General features: G+C 41.1%; 1 protein-coding gene across 1 annotated transcript in view; it reads right to left on the reverse strand.

Annotated features, from left to right (window-relative positions):
* The window catches only part of ADGRG7 (adhesion G protein-coupled receptor G7), an 88765-nt gene that overhangs the window by 28359 nt on the left and 37372 nt on the right, over nt 1-23034 (reverse strand). Inside the window, exons 7-10 of the mRNA XM_070403512.1 lie at nt 20618-20757; nt 20392-20499; nt 3937-4100; nt 3458-3613 (exon numbers count right to left, since the gene is read on the reverse strand). Coding sequence (XP_070259613.1) covers nt 3458-3613; nt 3937-4100; nt 20392-20499; nt 20618-20757 — 568 coding nt within the window. The remainder of the gene's footprint in view (nt 1-3457; nt 3614-3936; nt 4101-20391; nt 20500-20617; nt 20758-23034) is intronic.

Below are 23034 nucleotides of genomic sequence, written 5' to 3' on the forward strand. Positions count from 1 at the left end.
AAGCTCCCTGGCTGCCAGCCTCCATCATGGCTGGCAGTTAATTTGCATATCGCCCTGATTAGCCAATGGGAAGGGTAGCGGATGTACGGCTAATTACCATGTTTCTCTATTATTATATAAGATAGAGGCCCAGCGCACAGGTGGGAGCAGGCCAGCCCACTCCAATGGGGGCCATTGGGACCTGGCTGGCCAGAGTGAGGGGCCACAGGCAGTTTGACAGCAGACTCTGCCCCCAATTGGGGTGGGGGGGCCTGCTGGGGCAAGGGGCCATGGTTGTTCTGGTCATCCTGCCATGAGGTCACTGGGCTTTCATTATATAGATCTAGAGGTCCGGTGCACAAAAATTTGTGCACTGGCGCAGGGGGCGGGGGATCCCATCCCTCAGCCTGACCTGTGCCCTCTCACAGTCTGGGACCCCTCAGGAGATAACCACCTGCTGGTTTAGGCCTGTTCACCAGGTGGCAGATGGCAGGCCCGATCCTGTGGTGCCTGCCCGGCTCCCCAAGTCGCAGATGGCAGCCCAGGATCCCGCGCTGGGTCGCAGATGGCAGGCCGGGATGGCAGCTGGGCCGGCGGCGGATTGCGCTGCCACCTGCCCCGCCACCCCGGTTCGCACATGGTAGGCCTGGATGGAGGCGGGGTGGCGGATTGCACTGTCCTGCCCAGCCTGCAGTATGCAAATTGAATGGCCATCTTTGTTGGGTTAATTTGCATATTCTTCTGATTGGCTGATGGGCATAGCAAAGGTATGGTCAATTAGCATCTTTATCTTTTATTAGTGTAGATATCTCTATTCCAGTATTTTAGTATATATCCATGAAAAGTACATTTCATGTAAGTAGTATTCTTAGAAATCTAGAGAGGTAATAATAGTGGTCACTGAGAGGGTAGGATATATATAATTATTTTTGATTTCCTATACTTTCCAATATTTTTAATTGTTAAAATTTAAAAAGCCATATATGCTTATTTATAAAACATAAAAGTCATATCCATACTAATAATAGCCTAGGCCAGTGGTTGGCAAACTGCGGCCCCTTGAGTGTGGCTCTTCCACAAAATACCACGTGCGGGCACACACGTACAGTGCGATTGAAACTTCGTAGCCACACTCAAGGGGTCAAAGAGCCACATGTGGCTCGCAAGCCGCAGTTTGCTGACCACTGGCCTAGGCCCATCACGACCAGACAGAATGACCGAACAGTAACAGTAACAACCACACAGCAGCTGCATGGGCGACCAGGCAGGCAGGGGGGGTTAGTGAGGGACGACCAAACGACTGACCAGCAGGCTGCATGGGCGACCAGGCAGGCAGGGGGGTTAGTGAGGGATGACCAAATGACTGACCAGCAGGCTGCATGGGCGACCAGGCAGGCAGGGGGGTTAGTGAGGGATGACCAAATGACTGACCAGCAGGCTGCATGGGGCGACCAGGCTGGCAGGGGGGTTAGTGAGGGACGACCAAACGACTGACCAGCAGGCTGCATGGGGCGACCAGGCTGGCAGGGGGGTTATCGAGGGACAACCAAACGACTGACCAGCAGGCTGCATGGGGCAACCACGCCAGCAGGGGGGTTAGCGAGGGACAACTGAACGACCTAACAGCAGGCTGCGTGGAGTGACCAGGCCAGAAGGGGGGTTAGCAAGGGATGACTGAATGACTGAACAGCAGGCTGTGTGGGGCAACCAGGCTGGCAGGGGGGTTAGCGAGGGACAACCAAAGGACTGACGAGCAGGCTGTGTGGAGTGACCAGGTCAGCGAGGGGGTCAATTAGGGGCAGCCCAGCCAGTGGGGGGGGGGGGGCAATCAGGTCAGCAGGGGGGGCAGTTGGGGATGGCCAGGCTGGCATGGGGACACAGTTGGGAGCGATCAGTCGGCAGGCAGTGGTGGTTAGGGGTGATCAGGCTGGTTGGGGGAGGCAGTTAGGGGCGATCATGTAGGCAGGCAGGCAGGCAGGCAAGCGGTTAGGAGCCAGCAGTCCCAGATTGTGAGAGGTATGTCCGACTGCCGGTTTAAGCCCAATCCCCAGGATTGCGCCTAAACCGGCAGTCGGACATCCCCCAAGAGGTCCCGGATTGGAAAGGGTGCAGGCTAGGCTGAGGGTCCCTCCCCCCCCCCCCCCCCCCACTTTCCCGTGCATGAATTTCATGCACTGGGCCTCTAGCAGAAACATAATTTTAAAAACATGTTTCTCTTTACTGTTAACTACCCCATATCATAACCTACCTCTTGAAATCCTGTCTCTTCTCCAAAAGTGACCTTTTTTGATGTGCTTATAAATATTACTATATCTTTTGCACAAATATATAGGGGTTTATTAACATAATAGAATTATTCTTGAATTACTATTTAAAATCTCATAAAGATTTCCCATATCAGTGTATTTCTGTGCAGTAGATAAGCTTTCATACTTTATGCAGTGAATATGTGTTTCTTTTGTAGAAGTAAAAACAAAAATGAACTTCACTTTAAATAATAATAAACAAAATTTTATGATGGCAAAGAATCAGACTACATAGATCTTCAAATCATAGAAATAATCTATTCACTCAGCTCCCACACACTACATACAATTCTAATTCGCCTTTTTTTAAATGCTGCAACCCAAAACTAATTGTAAATATGAGTAGGTAGTCATTGAGGCAGATGCAGATATTAGAAGAAATAGTTGAAAGCCTAACCTCAAAAAAAAAAAAAAAGAAAGAAAAGAAAAAAGAACTATGGCAATGCACTCTGTATCATTTACTATGTATAGCAGTCTCAGCTACCAAAAAAGTTAAAATTTTATCTTTATTATGTTCTGATTGAGAAAGAAGATCTTTGTGTAATACCAGTTAGAAAACAATCAAAATCAACTAAGATTTTATAATTAAAATAAGAAAACTATAGTTATCTCAAAAACATTGAAAGAGCAATGTTTTCTAATTCGATAGTCTCTGCTATTCCAGTGAATTCTGATCTCCACTGGCTTCCCAAATACATCATGGTTACTAGGGAAAGAAAACTTCAGCTTCTCTTTGGGAGATTCACAGCATTAGTAATACCTTAATTACGGGTAGGACACACATTGCATCAAGAATATACATTAACATTTTTGGTGTCACCAAAATAATAGTTTTCTGGAAATGAAACAAACAGAAGCCCCTCTTCTTAAAAGGGTCAGCCCAAGAACTTCCAGAGGTGAAATAAAGCTGCACACTGAAGTTAAATGTTATCAGCTATTTATACAAGGTAGCTTTGGAGTTAAAAGATTTAAGAAATATGTACAGGAACTAAGGGACAAATTGAATCTATTCTACTTGCCTTTCCCTTTTTAGTCTTATCATCCCATTCCCTTTTTCCCATTTAATCTGATTTGAGTAAACCAAACTCCAAAGTTAACTTCAATTAGCACATACCAGAATTGTGTGTAAGCAAAATTCCTGTCTGGAAAGAGATTACGCTGTACATCCTTACCATTAACACAGCAAAATTCGTAGTGTGGTTACAGCGGCAGTGCAGCAACCCATCCCTTTCTCCATCTTTGAAACAGCCGTCTGTGTCCCAATCCTGCTTTTTAAAATTCCAATAGACACAGGCAAAGGAATTGAACTTGAATCCATTTTTTTCGTACTGTGAATTGATAAGACAATTGCAACTGATTTTTAAATGCTTAACTTGGTAGAAAAAATAAAAAAGAATAAGATAATCATATGAGAAATCAGATATGTACTAAGCATAACATCTTCATTATAGATTAAGGGGGAAAAGTTAAAAAATTCAGATTAGTCAATTTTGCATTTAGTTAGTCTGACAAAAAAATATGGAAGGTTTAAGTGAATACTTTAAAAAAAAGACTCTCAAAGAGTTTTTCTGTAAATTTCTATTGCCCAAACTATCCCTGCTTTTGTAATAAGAGTTGGCTAAATTATTAATTTGTTAATGGGAACACTCACCTGTCGACGAAGGGCCATTTTAACAGAAACACTCTGATTGTTCCCAGTGTTATTAGTTTTGCTTGAGATAACTCTTTTATTAATATCTAATTGACTTTCAAAAGTTTTTGATTGGAAAAACTTTCTGTTTTGATACACTATAAAGCCATATGACATGGCATTACCTGTGAAGGAAAAAAAGAGATAAAAATCAATAAATGAACTACAGAGTAAACAAGAAACAAAGTCCCATGTCATTGGTGAACTGCACAGCTGTTTAACATTGATTAAAGCACAGTAAAAATGGTTTGCTGACTGAACCTCTACTTAATTGAAGTATGTAATCCTATCTAATAAAAGAGAAACATGGTAATTAGCCGTACATCCTCTACCCTTCCCATTGGCTAGTCAGGGTGATATGCAAATTAACTGCCAGCCAAGATGGCGGCCGGCAGCCAGGCAGCTTGAAGCAAACATGAGGCTTGCTTGCTTCAGTGACGGAGGACTCCAACGTTCCCCGCCTGCCTTGCCGGCCTCTGAGCTGGCAGTTTGAAACATTGTTACAAATATAGAAGCTAAACAAAACCCCAGAAACCTGCTTTTCAGCCAGCCAGGATCTCAGAGCTGGAGTTGAAACAGTGTTTTGATTATAGAACCCAAACAAACCAGATACCTGCTCTCAGCAGCAGAGGCCTCAGAGCTGGAGCCAGAGCTAAAGCTGGCCCAGAATAAAAAAAAAAAAGAAAAAAAGGAGTGGTTGGGAGCTTCAGTCACCCGCCAGCCTGAAAACGGCCCTCATCGCCTCACCCAGACTGGCCAGGCACCCCAGTAGGGACCCCCACCCTGAAGGGGGTGTGACCAGATGCAAACAGCCATCATCCCCTCATCCAGGCTGGCCAGGCACCCCAGTGGGGACCCCCCACCCTGATCCAGGACACCCTTCAGGGCAAACCAGCTGGCCCCCACCCGTGCACCAGGCCTCTATCCTATATAGTAAAAGGGTAATATGCCTCCCAGCACCAGAATCAGCGGAGCCGAGAGGCCTCCTGGCACCGGGATCAGCGTGACAGGGGGAAAGCGCCCAAACCCCCTGATTGCCCTGCAGCTCTGTGTGTGACAGGGGGTGGGGCTAGAACCTCCCTATCTGCCCTGCTCTGTTCGTGACAGGGGAAGGCACCCCAACCCCCTGATCAGCCCGGCTCTGTGTGTGACAGGGTGCGGCGCCCCAACTCCCCCACCCCCATGGGCCCTGCTCTGTGTGTGATGGGGTAGAGCCATAACCTCCCCATCAGCCCTGCCCTGAGTGTGACAGTGGTGGCACCGCAACCCCTTGATCGGCCCTGCTCTGTGTGTGACAGGGGGCGGTGCCCCAACTCCCCTATCGGCCCTACTCTGTGAGTGACAGGGGGGAGCTCCTCAACCCTCTGATGGGCCCTGCTCTGTGCATGACAGGGGGTGGCACCGCAACCTCCCCATCAACCCTGCCTTGAGTGTGACAGGGGGCGGTGCCCCAACCCCCCAGTCAGCCCTACCCTGAGCATGACTAGGGGTGGCATCGCAGCCTCCCGATCCGCCCTGCTCTGTGCATGACAAGGGGCGATGCCCCAACTCCCCAATCAGCCCTGCTCTGAGCCCGACCAGGGGCTGCACCTAGGGATTGGGCCTGCCCTCTGCCACCTGGGAGCAGGCCTAAGCCAGCAGGTTGCTATCTCCCGAGAGGTCCCAGACTGCAAGAGGACACAGGCCAGGTTGAGGGACCCCCCTCCAGTGCACGAATGTTGTGCACCAGGCCTCTAGTCCTATATAATAAAACCCTAATATGCAAATTGTCCAAACAGCAGAACGATCAGTCACTATGATGCACACTGACCACCAGGGAGCAGACACTCAATGCAGGAGCTGCCCCCTCGTGGTCAGTGAGCTGCCACAAGGGGAGCTCCGCTCAGCCAGGAGCTGGGCTCACAGCTGGTAGCTGGTGATTGTAATGGTGGTGGCGCAAGCCTCTCCCACCTCTGTGGCAGCCCTAAGGATACCTCAGGGTCCCAGACTGTGAGAGGGCACAGGCCAGGCTGAGGGACACCCCTCCAGTGCATGAATGTTGTGCACCAGGCCTCTAGTTAACATATATAATCTTTGGTTGGCCATTCCGCCCATATTAAATATTTTTCCTGAGGTTCAGATTTCTTACCTTCTAAATGGGAACAATAATTCCTGCCTAATGCACCTCAAAGAGGTATTGCAAAGATCTCATTTATAAAGTAATAAAGTAAACATCTTGCTTTCTAAACAGCAAGTCAGAGTCAACATGATTGCAGGTAGGTCAAGCCTATTTGCTTCCCACACTGATAAGATATGGGACAGGAAAGAGCACAGGGTGAATATCAGGACAGCTGTGCCTAGAGAAGTGTTCTGTGAGGTCTGCCTCCTGTTCAAAGGGACTGAGCAGGGACCAGTCTATTAAGTCACAGAGCCAGGAGTTCAAATTGTTCATATCAGGGACTCTTTCAATGGAGCCAGGTTCTTTCCATCATCTCTTTTTTTCTTTTTTTAAATGATCGTATAATTTGCAAACACTGATCTTTTTCTTTCATGTTTTTTACCCATCACCATTTATCCCCCCTATACCTTCTTCAACCTCCACCCCCTAACTCTGCCCCCCCCCCCACAATCACCAGATTGCTGTCCGCATCAATGAGTTCTTTCTCTTTTATTTTCTTTTTTTCTCAATCCCTCCCCCTCTTAACCAGTCCCCCACTTCCCCAACAGCTGTCAGCCTGCTATCTATCTATAAGTCTGTCTCTATTTTGCTTCTAAGTTCATTCTGTTCACTAGATTCAATATATGAGTGAAATCATATGGTAATTGTCTTGCTCTGACTGGCTTATTTCACTTAGCATAATGCTCTCCAGGTACATCCATGCTGTCACAATGGGTAAGAGATCTTTTCTTCTTCTTCTTCTTCTTCTTCCTCTTCTTCTTCTTCTTCTTCTTCTTCTTCTTCTTCTTCTTCTTCTTCTTCTTCTCCTTATCCTTCTCCTCCTCCTCCTCCTCCTCCTCCTCCTCCTCCTCCTCCTCCTCCTTCTCCTCCTTCTCCTCCTTCTCCTTCTCCTTCTCTTTCTCTTTCTCTTTCTTCTTCTTCTTCTTCTTCTTCTTCTTCTTCTTCTTCTTCTTCTTCTTCTTCTTCTTCTTTACAACTGGGCAGTATTCTATTGTGTAAATGTAGCACAACTTTTTTAGCCACTCATCTACTGATGGACACTTGGGCCACTTCCAAATCTTGGCTATTGTAAATAATGCTGCAATGAGCATAGGGGTGCATATATTCTGTCCAATTAGTGTTTTGAGTTTCTTCAAATATATTCCCAGAAGTGAAATTGCTGGGTTATAAGGCAGTTCCATTTTTATTTTTTTGAGGCAACTCCATACTGCTTTCCACAGTGGCTGCACCAATCTGTATTCCCACCAGCAGTGTACATGGATCCCCTTTTCTCTACATCTTTCTTAACACTTGTTGTTTGTTGATTTATTGATGATAGCCATTCTCACAGGTGTAAGGTAATATCTCATTGTGGTTTTAATGTGCATTTTCTTATTAGTGATGTTGAGCATCTTTTCATATGCCTATTGGCCATCAGTATATCTTCTTTGGAAAAGTGTCTGTTTAGGACCTTTGCCCATTTTTAAATTGGATTGCTTGCTTTTTGGTGTTGAGTTTTATAAGTTCTTTATAAGTTTTGAATTTTAAGCCCTTATCAGGTGTATTGGGAAATCTGTTCTCCCATTCAGTGGGTTATCTTTTCATTTTGTTGATGGTTTCCTTTGCTGTACAAAAGATTTTTAGGTTGATGTAGTTCCATTTGTTTATTTTGTTTGTTTGTTTCCCCTGCCAGAGGACATATATCAGAAAAAAAATATTGCTACAAGATATACCCAATGCCCAGCTGGCATGGCTCAGTGGTTGAGGGTTGACCTATGAACCAGGAGGTCACTGTTTGTTTCCCAGTCAGGGCACATGCCCAAGTTGTGGGCAAGATCCCCAGTGTGGGTGTGCAGAAGGCAGCCAATCATTGATGTTTCTATCTCTCTCTCCCTCTCCCTTGCTCTTTGTGAAATCAATAAAAAAATAAAGAAATATAAAGAAATGTCCAATATTTTACTGCCTATGTTTTCTAGGATTTTTATGTTTTCTAACCTAACATTTAAGTCTTTAATCTACTTGGAGTTTATTCTTGTGTATGTTGTAAGAAAGTGGTCTAGTTACATTTTTTGCATGTTATCTGTTTAATTTTCCCAGCACCATTTATTGAATAGACTATCTTTAGGCCATTTTGTGTTTTTGACTCCTTTGTCAAATAGTAATCCTATATAATAAAAGGCTAATATGCAAATTGACCGAACAGCGGAACTACCAGTTGCTATAATGCACACTGACCATCAGGGTTCAGATGCTCAATGCAGGAGCTGCCGCCTGGTGGTCAGTGTGCTCCCACAGGGGGAGCGCAGCTCAGCCAGAAGCCCTGAGCTGGGCTTATGGCTGGTGAGCACAGCAGCAATGGCGAGAGCCTCTCCCACCTTCATGGCAGTGCTCAGGATGTCCGACTGCCAGCTTAGGCCCATTCTCCCTGGGAGCAGGCCTAAGCCATCAGTCAGACATCCCCCGAGGGCTCCCAGACTGCGAGAGGGTGCAGGCCGGGCTGAGGGACCAACCCCCGCCCCCCCCCCCCCCCCCCCGAGTGCACGAATTTTGTGCACCAGGCCTCTAGTTGACTATAAAGACCTGGGTTTATTTCTGGACTCTCTACTCTGTTTCATTGATTTATGTGTCTGTTTTTATGCCAATACCATGTTGTGTTTCTTTTGTTGTTTGTTTTTATATTTTTATTTATTTCAGAGAGGAAGGGAGGAAGGAGAGGGAGAGGGAGAGAGAAATAGAAACATCAATGATGAGAGAGAATCACTGATCGGCTGCCTCCTGCACACTCACTACTGGGCATCAAGCCTGCAACCCAGGCATGTGCCCTTGACCAGAATCAAACCTGGGATACTTCCATCCACAGGCCGATGCTCTATCCACTGAGCCAAACCAGCTAGGGCCCAGTACCATGCTGTTTTGATTATTATGCATTGTGATATAGTTTGATACTAGGTAGTGTGATTCCTCCAACTTTGTTTTTCTCTCTCAGGATTGCTGTGGCTATTCGGGTCTTTTGTGGTCCCATATGGATTTTTGGAATATTTCTTCTAATTATGTGAAATAGGTCTTTGGTATTTTCATAGGAATTGTATTGAATCTGTAGATTGCTTTCGGTGGTATGGACATTTTAATGAAGTTAATTCTTCCTATCCATGAACACAGTATCTGCTTCCACTTATTTGCATCTTCTTCAACTTCTTTCTTCTGTCTTATAATTTTCTGAGTACAGGTCTTTTACATCCTGATTACATGTATTCCTAGTATCTTATTCTCTTTGAAGCAATTGTAAATGGGATTGTTTTTCCAGTTTCCCTTTCTGGTAGTTCATTATTGGTGTATAAAATGCAACTAATTTCTGCCCTAGCTGGTTTGGCTCAGTGGACAGAGCATCGGCCTACAGACTAAAGAGTCCTGGGTTTGATTCCGGGTTGCAGGAAGGGGAGTGCAGGAGACAGCCAATCAGTGATTCTCTCTCATCATTGATGTTTCTCTCTTTTTCTCCCTCTCCCTCTCCCTTCTTCTCTGAAATCAATAAAAACATATCTTTTAAAAATTAAAAAATAAAATTCTGGATATTTATATTGTATCATGCTACTTTGCTAAATTCATTTATCAATTCTAGTAGTGTTTTGGTGGAATCTTTATAGTTCTCCCATCATTTCTTGAACTATTTATTGGTCTCTGCCATTTCATGAAAATTACAAGCTTTCCCAGAGCTAGAAGACAATTGTGACACATACCTTTAGGACATTTGAAAAGGTGCTTAACTGTTCCTTAGCAATCCTAGAAGAACATGGCCACAGCCAAGGGTTTTACAGTGAGGCTGGCCAGGGCAGTGGTCAAACAGAACTACCTAAGGAATATCTCCTAACACTTCATACAGCTGTTGGCCATATTTTAAATAATAGAAGCACAAACAGTAAGTATACTTTTTAACTAAATTAATTTCCTAAACTGTGCTCTCTTTTACAAGTGATACATGGAAAACTAAAAAAGTGGCAGTTAGGTCAGTCTATACATTCAGTCATGCAACTTGAGAAATCAGCAGGCAAGATCCTGACAGCCCATCAAATGCCCTCCACAGGCTAGAGCAATGGGGTTGCTCTAGCCTCAACATAAAAATAAAGACACTGTGTTTTTTTTAATCCTCACCTGAGGATATGTTTTATTGATTTTTAGAGAGAGAGCATGGGGGAGAGAGAGATAAAGAAACATTGATGTGAGAGAGAAACATCCATTGGTTGCCTCCCATATGCCTGACTGGTAACTGGAAATTGAACCCGCAACATTTTGGTCTACAGGAGAATGCTCCAACCAACTGAATCACCAGGCCAGGACTCTAGGACTTTTTCATGGCACATTGAAATTGTTCCTTCTGGACACTAGAGGAGAAAGTTAACCTAAAAATGCAATAAGCCTTCCTCTTATTTTTATAAAAGAATGGCATGCTTGATATAAAGTTCAAATCCATAGAAGTATATTGATTAAAAGATGGCCCTGCTGGGAAGTTCAGTTGATTAGCGCCTCATCCTAATACACAAAGGTTGTGGGTTTGATCCCTTGTCAGGGCACATATAAGAATCAACCAATGAATGCATAAATAAGTGGAACAACAAATCTTTCTCTCTCTCCTCTCTCTCTCTCTCTCATCAACCAATATATATATATATATATATATATATATATATATATATATATATATATATATATTAGGCCCTGTTCACTCCTCTCCTCATTCCTAAAGTATCTTGGTCATTTATTAGAAAATCATTATCTCATCTAAATATTCAGATTCATTAGAATAAATTGTATTTACCACTATCTTATAATTTTAAACAATCTCCATATCTCTAGATATACCTCCTTCATGTTTCTTTATTTATATTCTCTCCTTTCTTTTCTTCATCAAATTTGTTAGAAACTTATGTATTTCATTCGTCTTTTCAACAATTTTTCATTTTGTTGATTAAGTCTAGCATTTGTTAATTTTTATTTTTATTAAGTTCTACCCCTGTACTTATTAATCCCTTCCTTATAGCTCTCTTGACATTTATTTTATTTTATGCCTCTTTGCTGAATGCTTTGTTTATTTTTAACACATTCTTTTATTTTCTAATAAATTTATTAAGCATATATATTTTCCTTTAAATTCATCTTCATCCACATCCCACAGGTTTTGATCTATGATGTTCTCATTGCCATTAATTTTCAAGTAATTTGTCATTTGCACTTTAATTTCCTTTCTAATAATGGTGCTTTAAAATTTCTAATTGGATAAATTTTGGCTATTCTTTTGTGGTACATACATACTTTTATTAAATGACCAGTAACTATATATATCCTTGTGACTTTTATTTTATAATATATATAACTTTTCAAAGTGGCCTAATAAAGGGGTGGTTTTTAAAGCACTCCATTGATATTTGAAAAGAATTTTTACTATGCATCTTCTGTCTACAAACAAAATTACACACACATAAGTGTATATAAAGGTCAAGTTTATTAGGTATATTTTGTCTACTTGATCTTCAATTTCTGGGATAGTTGCCCTAATTTCTCTCCTTACAAAAGTATTTCCAATAATTTTTGCCCATACATTTGAGTGATGTGTTTTTAAAGGAACAAATAATTAAAATATAGATAAATTTGGAAGCATTTTAAAAATCAATATAAAAAATACACCCCTTTCAGTCCATTCTGAGTGGTTTTTTTTTAAGACTGTGTTTTTTTAACCCACTCAACTATATTAATAGTTTATATGGAAGAAAAAATTAGACCCTATCTTCCACCAAACACAACATAAATTCTGGGTGTACTGAGACCTAAATGTAAACACTAAAAAACCCAGAAGAAAATATAGGAGACTATCATTGTGACTTTAGCACAAGGAAGGATTTCTCTTAAAAAGTGCCAATTATAGAGGAAAAGATTGATACAGTGCAAGTTAAAATTTGGGTATGACAGAAGATGTTAAAAACAAGCAAGAGAAAAAAAATTTTATTCTCATACTTAATTCACTTTAACATATTAACTCTGTTAATAACTGTGAAATTAGATTTTATAAATAAACACAATATAAACTTTAAAAAAAAAAAAAACAAGCAAAAGATAACTACAGACTGGAGGGAAGATATTTGCAACTTTTGTGACCAAAAACATTTATTAACCAATTAGAATTATATAACCAATGAGAAATATAAACTTAGTCTTTTCAAAATAAGTTCATTCTAGCATTGTGTTTCTTTTTTCTTTTTCTTTTCTTTTCTTTCTTTTTTTTTTTTTTTAGGGAGAAAATAAGTGTAAATGTGTGTGTGTGGCTTGCTTATTATTATTGTAAAAGAATCAGTCAAACTTTTTTAGACTTGGGAGGAAAAATGGCGAGGTTTAGACGGACGTGTCGGTGCTTTGTCCCGGAGCAGATAAGGGCGAGCAGCTGAAACGGGTAACATACAGCCCGAATAAGCAGAGGAGATTCAGCTGAGAGACAGTCTGCAGCCAGGAAAGACAGAGAACTCCTAGAAAATGGGGATGGTTAGAGATTGAGGCTGAAACCTCCCCCAGGGCGCCGGCTCAGCCGTGAGACCACGCCATCTTGAGTGGCTGTTATCCGCATCCAGAGATCGGCTACTAACCCAGAGGCAACGGCTCTCAAGCAGCGCGACTACATGAACTCAGAGGAGACCTGCTCCCCCCCCACAGAAAGGTTAGACTTCCCCCAAAGGTGCAGTTTGCAATTCAGGTTGGAGCGAGGAACGTGCGCGTGCACAGGGGGGAAATCTGCGCCCCACAAAGTCCGTGCCCGTTGAGGCCAGCGTGACCCGCAAGTGGGGAAGGGCTCCCACAGGGCTGCTGTCAGAAGGGAACACTATAAATAAGCCCATAGTTGGACTGGATGCAAAGGGGCAGCCTCAGATTTTGCCAGCCAGCCGGCTACTTGGTGCCAGGGGCCAGAGCACACCCAGAGACTCCGTGCAGATCTGGAAGGTGGAGCCCTGCGAGTTTGCACAGCTTCCCAGGCTCGTGTTTGCACACTTCCTCTTAAATCTGTGAGTTTGATTGTTGAACCCAGTGAATGGGATTACCCAGTTGGGGTCGCTAGCAGAGCCTGTAGGGGAAGATTGTTTTGGGGGAGCCTGGGAAACAGAGCTGAGAGTGGCGACTGGGTCAGGTACAATAGAGAACTCCTGGCCAGAGAGGACCTATAGCCTCGGAGGTCAATCCAGACACACTGCCACCCAGAGGCAGAGCCACAAACTGACTCTTCTGTAAATAAAGATAAAGGCAGTATGGGGAACCAATATGGCCTGCCTTAAAATCAGGACTGTGGCTTACAACACGGAGGAACAGTGTATCAGAGGGAAATTCAACATTCTCCTGAATTCTGGGCATGCCAAAAAGAAGAGTAGAAGATCTGAAGCACCTTCATTACTGCACATTTTTATTATTATTTTTTTAAATTATTTTTTCACCTTTTAACTAAGAAACCATTTTTTTCTTTTTTTTCCCCATCACCTGATTTTACCCTTTCAATTACTACATTTTTATTTTTAACTAGTATTATTACTGCTACCATTTTATCATTTTTTAAAGTGTCATTTTATTTTGTCTTTATTTTATTTTGGGACTAATGTTCTCCATTCTATTTTCACCGTTCCTTTAGCAACATTTTTCTCTACCTCAATTTTGCCTCTGTGCTAAAACCCTCTTCCCCACTTTTTCCCTTTTGTTGTCCTGTTTCTCTTACCCTACTCCAGCTTTAGATTTTCCCTATTCTTTTTGCCCCCTGTCAAAATTTCACCCTACTTATATATCCTATATCCAATCCCCTACTCTAAATCCTTATACACCTTTCCCTTATCTTCCTTCACTATCCAAATTTTTTTTTCTTCTTCTTCTTTTCTCTCTCTATTGTTTTATTGTTGTTTGCTTGATTGTCAGGTATATTGGGGTTTTTTTTAGGATTGTTTGTGAGGTTATTCTGCTTATTCTTTTTATTTTTCTGCCCCCCCAACCCCCCCGCTTATTTCTGTGGTTCTATTTTCCCTTGCGTCGCTTGATATTATTGGTTGTTTGTAGTTTGTATTCATCTCCAGGAATCTGTTGCTGTAATTTGTTGGGATTAGTGGCGGTTCTATAGGAGTTTTCTCCTCATGTAAATAGTCTCCTCCCCTCTTCTACTTCATTCTCTTTTCTCTCTTACTTTTTTTCTTCTTCTTCTTTTTTCCCCACCCTTCTTCCAATTTCATTTTTGCACTCCTTTTTTTTTCTTTCTTTTTTCTCTTCTATCTTTTTCTCTTCTTTCTTCCTTATCTCCTAACTCTCTTAGCTCGGGTGGCCACCTTTATTTGGGGTTATTAATATCATAAATACATTCATGTTCAGTGCCTGGTACGTTGTGCCTTGTTTTGTTGTATTTTGTGCCTTTAAATCAACGCAGCAGATTCAAGCAAAAGCAGCCTCCTGATTACCATATGCTCTGTCTGGGGAACAGTTACTGTGTGTGAAGCCTCCCTCCACCAGCCAGAAGAGCCACCACAGCTGTGAACAGCACCCACCAGAGGCCCTGCTACCAACGGAGGAGCAGCTGCTACCACAACCGCCCAAGGAGCAACCACAGCCCGAGGAGCCACTGCCACCCAGGGAGCAGCCACTGAATGACTCAACAACTAGTCATGTCAGTGAGATCAAACATGGGTAGACAAAGAAACCCCCAAAGTAAAGAAAAGGAGGACTCGTCAGAAAAGCAGCTAAGTGAGACAGAGGCATGCAACATGATGGAAAAAGAATTCAGAATAAGGGTCCTAGAGTGCATGCACCGGACGGAGGAAAAAATCAATACCATATGCAAGAAGCTAGAAGAAACAGATGAAAAAATCAAGAACTTAAGTAAGTCCCAAGAAGAAATGAAAAGCGACATAGCTGCAATAAAAAACACCATTGAAAAGTAGACTGGAAGAAGCAGAGGACTGAATTAGTGAGTTAGAAGACAAGGAAGCAAAACACACTCAAACTGTACTGCAATTGGAGAAAAAAATTAAAAGACAGGAGGAGAGCCTAAGGAAGCTTTGGGACAACATGAAATGAAACAAAATACAAATAATAGGGGTGCCAGAACAACAGAAAGATGAACAAGTTTTAGAAAACCTATTCAAAGAAATAATATCAGAAAACTTCCCTGAGGTGGGGAAGAAAAAAGTCACACAAGCCCAGAGAGTCCCAAACAAGGTGAACCCGAAAAGACCCACACCAAGACACATCATAATTACCATGGCAAATGTTCAGGACAAAGAGAGAATCTTAAAGGCTGCAAGAGAGAGACGGAAAGTTACATACAAGGGATCTCCCATTAGATTATCAAATGATTTCTCAACAGAAACACATCAGGCCAGAAAAGAATGGATGGAAATCTACAAAGTGATGCAAAGCAAAGGACTGAATCTAAGAATACTCTATCCAGCAAGGCTATCATTCAAAATTGAAAGGGAAATAAGAAGCTTCACAGACAAAAAAACACTAAGGGAGTTTATCACCACCAAGCCAGCTATGCAAGAAATCCTAAAGGGACTGGTGTAAAAAGAAGAAATAAAAAGCTCAGAAAGAAAACAGCCACACACAAAAAAATAAATGGCTACAAACAAGTACCTTTCAATAATAACTTTAAACGTAAAAGGACTAAATACTCCAACCAAAAGACATCGAGTGGCTGAATGGATAAAAAAAACATGACCCATACATCTGCTGTCTACAAGAGACCCACCTCATTAGAAGGGACTCACACAGACTGAAAGTGAAGGGATGGAAAAATATCTTTCAGGCAAATGGAAAGGAAAAGAAAGCTGGGGTAGCAATACTTATATCGGACAAAATACATCTCAAAGTGAAGGCCATAACAAAAGATAAGGAAGGCCACTTCATAATACTAAAGGGATCAATACAACAAGAAGATATAACCCTGGTAAACATATATGCACCCAATGCAGGAGCACCCAAATTCATAAAAAAACTCCTGGAAGATATCAAAGGAGAGATCGACAACAATACAATCATAGTAAGGGACTTTAATATACCACTGACATCACTGGATAAATCCTCTAGACAAACAATCAGCAAAGAAACAGCAATCCTAAATGACTCACTAGATCAGATGGACTTAATTGACATCTTCAAAACACTTCACCCCAAAGCCATGGAATATACATTCCTCTCAGGTGCTCATGGGACATATTCAAAAATAGACCACATATTGGGTCACAAGCAAAGTCTCCACAAATTCAAGAAGATTGAAATCATAAAAAGCATCTTCTCAGACCACGATGGCATAATGTTAGAAATAAACTACAATAAAAACAACCCAAAATACTCAAACACTTGGAAGCTGAATAGCATGTTATTAAATATTGATTGGGTTACCAATGAGATCAAAGAAGAAATTAAAAACATTCTGGACACTAATGACAATGAAAACACAACAATCCAAAACCTATGGGACACAATGAAAGCAGTCCTGAGAGGGAAGTTTATAGCTCTACAGACCTATCTCATAAAACAAGAAAAAATGGTAGTAAATCATCTAACTCATCAACTCAAAGAATTAGAAAGAGAGCAACAAGAAAACCCCAGAGGGAGCAGAAGGAAGGAGATAATAAAGATTAGAGCAGAAATAAATTACATAGAGACCAAAAAAATATACAGAAAATCAATGAAACCAAGAGCTGGTTCTTTGAAAGGATAAACAAGGTTGACAAACCTCTAGCCAGGCTCACCAGAAGCAAAGAGAGAGAACCCAAATAAACCAAATCAGAAACGATAGAGGCGAAATAACAACAGACCCCACAGAAATACAAATGATTGTTAAACAATACTACGGGCAACTCTACTCCAACAAACTAGACAACCTGGAGGAAATGGACAAATTCCTAGAAAAGTACAACATTCCAAAACTCAATCAGGAAGAATCTAAAAATCTCAATAGGCCAATAACTATGGAAGAAATTGAAGCAGTCATCAAAAAGCTTCCAGCAAACAAAAGCCCAGGACCAGACGGCTTCTCAGGGGAGTTTTACCAAACTTTCAAGGAAGAACTAACACCTATCCTCCTCAGACTACTACAAAAAATTCAAGAGGAAGGAACACTTCCAAGCTCATTCTATGAAGCCAGCATCACCCTAATACCAAAACCAGGTAAAGACAACACAATGAAAGAGAATTACAGGCCAATATCCCTCATGAACATAGATGCCAAAATCCTCAACAAAATCTTAGCAAATCGGATCCAGCAGTACATCAGAAGGATCATACACCATGACCAAGTAGGATTTATCCCAGGGATGCAAGGATGGTACAACATCCGTAAATCAATAAACGTGATATATCACATAAACAAATTGAAAGAAAAAAACCACATGGTCATATCAATTGATGCAGAAAAAGCATTCAACAAAATCCAACACCCATTTTTGATAAAAACTCTCAGCAAGGTGGGAATAGAAGGATCATACCTCAACATAATAAAAGCCATATATGACAGGCCCACAGCCAACATCATACTCAATGGACAAAAACTAACACCATTTCCCCTAAGAACAGGAACAAGACAGGGATGCCCACTCTCACCACTCCTGTTCAACATAGTCCTGGAAGTATTAGCCATTTCAATTAGACAAGAAGAAGAAATAAAAGGCATCCAAATTGGAAAAGAGGAAGTAAAACTGTCCTTATTTGCAGACGACATGATATTATACATACAAAACCCTAGAGACTCCATCAAAAAACTACTAGACTTAATACATGAATTTGGCAATGTAGCAGGATACAAAATTAACACCAAGAAATCTGAGGCATTTCTATACATCAATAGTGAACTTGCAGAAAGAGAGATTATAAAATCAATCCCATTTGCCATCGCACCAAAAAAATTAAGCTACCTAGGAATAAACTTAACTAAAGAGGTAAAAGACCTCTACTCAGAAAACTACAGGACATTGAAAAAAGAGATAGAGGAAGACATAAAGAGATGGAAGAACATAGCATTTTCTTGGATTGGTAGAATCAACATCATTAAAATGTCCATACTACCCAAAGCAATCTATAAATTCAACTCACTTCCCATTAAAATACCAATGGCCTACTTCAAAGATCTAGAATGAACTCTCCAAAAATTCATCTGGAATAAAAAAAGACCCCGAATAGCTGCAGCGATCCTGAGAAAGAACAAAGTAGGTGGGATCTCAATGCCAGATATCAAGCTGTATTACAAAGCCGCTGTTCTCAATACTGCCTGGTACTGGCACAAGAACAGACATATAGATCAATGGAATAGAATAGAGAGTCCAGAAATTAGCCCGAACCAATATGCTCAATTAATATTTGACAAAAGAGGCAAGAACATACAATGGAGCCAAGATAGTCTCTTCAATAAATGGTGTTGGGAAAATTGGACAGATATATGCAAAAAAATGAAACTAGACCACCAACTTACACCATACACAAGAATAAACTCAAAATGGATAAAGGAATTAAATGTACGACAGAAATCCATAAAAATTCTAGAAGAATCCAAAGGCAACACAATCTCAGACATATGCCGAAGCAATTACTTCACTGATACAGCTCCTAGGGCAGTTGAAACTAAAGAGAGAATGAACAAATGGGACTACATCAAAATAAAAAGCTTCTGCACAGCAAAAGAAACCATCAACAAAACAACAAGAAAACCCACTGCGTGGGAAAACATATTTGCCAACGTCATCTGATAAGGGCCTAGTCTCCAAAATTTATAGGGAACTCATACAACTTAACAAAAAGAAGATAAACAATCCAATCAAAAAATGGGCAAAGGATCTAAATAGACACCTTTCAAAAGAGGACATTCAGAAAGCCAAGAGACATATGAAAACATGCTCAAAGTCACTAATCATCCGAGAGATGCAAATCAAAACAACAATGAGGTACCATCTCACACCTGTCACACTGGCTATCATCAACAAATCAACAAACGACAAGTGCTGGAGAGGATGTGGAGAAAAAGGAACACTTGTGCACTGCTGGTGGGAATGCAGACTGGTGCAGCCACTATGGAAGACAGTATGGAGTTTCCTCAAAAAATTGGAAATGGAACTCCCATTTGACCCTGTGATCCTACTTCTAGGAATATATCCCAAGAAACCAGAAACACCAATCAGAAAGGATATATGCACCCCGATGTTCATAGCAGCACAATTCACCATAGCTAAGATCTGGAAACAGCCTAAGTGCCCATCAGTAGATGAATGGATTAGAAAACTGTGGTACATCTACACGATGGAATACTATGCTGCTGTAAAAAAGAAGGAACTCTTATCATTTGCGACAGCATGGATGGAACTAGAGAGCATTATGCTAAGTGAAATAAGCCAGTCAATGAAGAAAAAATACCACATGATCTCACTCATTCATGGATAATAAAGACCATTACAAACTTTTGAACAATAATAGATACAGAGGCAGAGCTGCCTCAAACTGATTGTCAAACTGCAGTGGGAAGGCCAGGGAGGGTTGGGGGGCAGGAGGGAGGGGGGTAAGAGATCAACCGAAGGACTTGTATGCATGCATATAAGCATAACTAATGGACATAAGACACTGGGGGGTAAGGGAGGCCAGGGGATTGTCAAGGGCGGCGGGGGGGGGGGGGGGGGGGGGGGCGGGGGGAAGTACACATATGTAATACCCTTTGTAATACTTTTAGCAATAAAAAAAAAACACCTTTTTTAGACTTTGTAAATTACAAACATTTCAAGTTAGACATAAGAATTTCTGCAGGGCCATGTGCAAGAGAATAGAGAGGCCATGCTTGGCACCATATTAGTGGAAATAACTGAAAATTGGTACTAGTAAGTGATGCCTGGGTCAATTACCTAAAATATCCCAGCACAGGTGTTATAGGATGAATCCTAGTAGGTGAGTGCCATGGACAGAGCTTGTGACTGAATATTTTTTAAATGTATTTTTTTAATGAGCCACATTAGCTAGATTTTTATTAGAAAACAGATTTGTGTCCATGGCCAGGGCATTTCAATTCTACTATCCTCCAAAATATTTTTGAAAAGGAAGACAGAAGAAAAGTAATCATCTCTATGACCTAGAATTGTAGAGATTACTGTAATCTGGAAGAGCTCTAACATACTCAAATGCAAATTATTCAGTGTGAAACGATGTAAACATTATTTTGCACTCAGTGATTTTAAAATTATTAATTCCATGAATTTGGGTGCATTTTTAAAAATATAACAAAGTTTGAGACCTACTTGTTGATGTATTGAGCCAGATCTGAAGTTCAGTCATTGTATCTGGATGAAGACCGTCCTCTTTTGTTTTTACACATGTGGTACCAGAAAGAAGAGAATCGCTAGCTCCTATGAGAGGGGGGAAAAAGTATATTTTAAAAGTCTACATTTTCATGAATAAATCATTATTTATGATTGGTAGCAGAATGCTCTCTGATATTACAAGCACAGAAAACGAATAGCTCACCTTTCTGCACAGTGAAGAGAACACCTGTAGACCCCCCAGTGTCTTCCGGATCTAAAGTGACAGACTGTACTGCTATATTAGGGTCCACCACTGAATTATTGCCCAAAGACAGGGAATAATTCTCCATTTCGGTAATAAGCCTGCATAGAATAAAACATAACAATATGATAGTCAAGAGATTCATTGTAAAATCAGAGGTGTGTGTATGTTCTCTCCCATGTTCCAGTAGAAAGGTATGACCACAGAACTCATCAACACAATGACCTAAAAATAACTGATTTCTTTAGCAGACTCATCCTTTGTTATATACACCTTTTTTAAAAGCTCTGGTGGACTATCTCCACTGAAGGGTACCTTCTACATTGATGCCAGAAGACTGGAACACTGGATTGACAAATTTCCCAATAGAAATAAACTTTATCATGCTGCTCTTCACATAGAAGGATGGTGTTGCCACCCACCATTGGCCAGGCATGAGATTCTTGTTTCTCCAGTGGTAAGACTCAATTTCTACTTATTCAACTCCCTCCTCTCACCCAAAGCCTTTGGGATACAAATCATCTCTTGAAAATTGTTCATTCCTGAGGTGACAGTTCATACGGAACTATGGAACAACAGAACTTTGAACTCATTGACCCATAACCAAATATTGCAGGTTTTCACAATGTTCTTTTCTATCTTGGATAAGTTCAAAAATACATTAAATGGAAAGTGGGAGGGAGTGAAGGGAACCTGTCAGTTTGTTTCCTATAAGAAATATTTGCATTATTTCTGTACTTGACAAAACAAAGTCTCTATATATACCATAACTGGTTCAATCTAGTTTTGCCAGAAACTGAAGAATTTCATGAAAACATAATCGCTCAAAATTTTAAATCTTTATATCTGCCACTAAAATATCTTTTCCCTTCCCCAAGAGAGATAAAAAAGAGAAATTTTAAAATAAAACACCTTATAAAGAGGATGTAATAATCATTCATATGGAAACATTCAAGTTGGCTTCTCTGTTTCAAAGGTTTTACATTCATAACAACATTTCCTGTAATTTCCAGAAATTTACCACTATGTATTGCCCACTTAATAAATAACAATCTTACTCCAGAGTTGCTTTCAACCTGACAAGACTCCAACCTGCTAAGAACATAATTCATGTAGTTATTTAACCAACAATATCCATTGAATACCTACTAAGGAGTTAGTGTTCCAGAAAACACTGGGAATACTAAGAGGAGCTCATTCGGGCATTTGAAGGACAAAGGGAAAGACATACTAAATATATGGCCGGGGGTGAGGGTGGCGGGGGGAGGGTGGTGTTTGCCATCCATGTTCAGAACCACTTTCAAAGGGTAGCTCTAGTCACAGCCACCTCTATTTGATTCTTTCTTCCTCTTGCCATAACTAATTGGATTACAGATGGGTGCCTGCCTCAGAATACCCAATCTGGAAGCTGGTCATCAACTTGATACAAAGGAGTAGAAAAAAACAGATTTTTTCACTTAGGAATTTTCTATTTCGTACAGCAGATATACCAGGAAAGTCATGGTTTAGAGGGGGACCAGAGAGAGCATTATATCATTTGTAAGGACAAATACAAATTAAGAAGAAGAGGTTTAATTCTTCCTGCTGAAAATACGGGAAGAAATTGTCCTCCCCTCCTTTTTCCTTGAACATTTTATTTTAGAAATGTTGCAAATACTTTCTCCTCTCTTTGAAATATAAATAAATTCTTTTGAAGACTACATTGACATTTTGTCAGCTTTGACCTAGGAATGTCTTCTCAAGGACATGAAAGCCATCTCTTTGAAATGTAAACATTAAGACAGATAGTACCCCTATTTCCCAGTTTCTGTGGGAGAATGGGGGCCTAACTTCCTTGATTGGACATTTTGCTCCAACTTACAAAACTACCTCCTGTAATAAGGATATGAGAAGTTTGTATTGCCTCTGGATAAAGTCAGTTAGCTCCCACAAATGGTCACCTCACTTACCAGGTAATGTTACGATATCCTATGTCTGACAAATAGTGCTGTCAACTTCTCTTAATTGAGGACTAGTCATTGTCTATCTGAAAACATGTATGTACTGGGTTATATCTGTCAGTTTATATAAAAGAGGTGAGATTCTTGTCTGTTTTTGCAAGCTCTTAGCAGGGGTCCTCAAACTTTTTAAACAGGGGGCCAGTTCACTGTCCCTCAGACCGTTGGAGGGCCGGACTATAGTTTAAAAAAAAAACTATGAACAAATTCCTATGCACACTGCACATATCTTATTTTGAAGTAAAAAAACAAAACGGGAACAAATACAATATTTGTATTTGCATGTGGCCCGCAGGCTGTAGTTTGAAGACCCCTGTCTTAGAGGTTTTCCTGTGGTGTGTGTCACACACTGGTTTAGTGTTTATTCAATAATATAAGTGT

Source organism: Myotis yumanensis, unplaced genomic scaffold, assembly GCF_028538775.1.
Source record: "Myotis yumanensis isolate MYYU_CA2020_CCGP unplaced genomic scaffold, mMyoYum1.0.hap1 SCAF_2, whole genome shotgun sequence".
NCBI classification, from domain to species: domain Eukaryota; kingdom Metazoa; phylum Chordata; class Mammalia; order Chiroptera; family Vespertilionidae; genus Myotis; species Myotis yumanensis.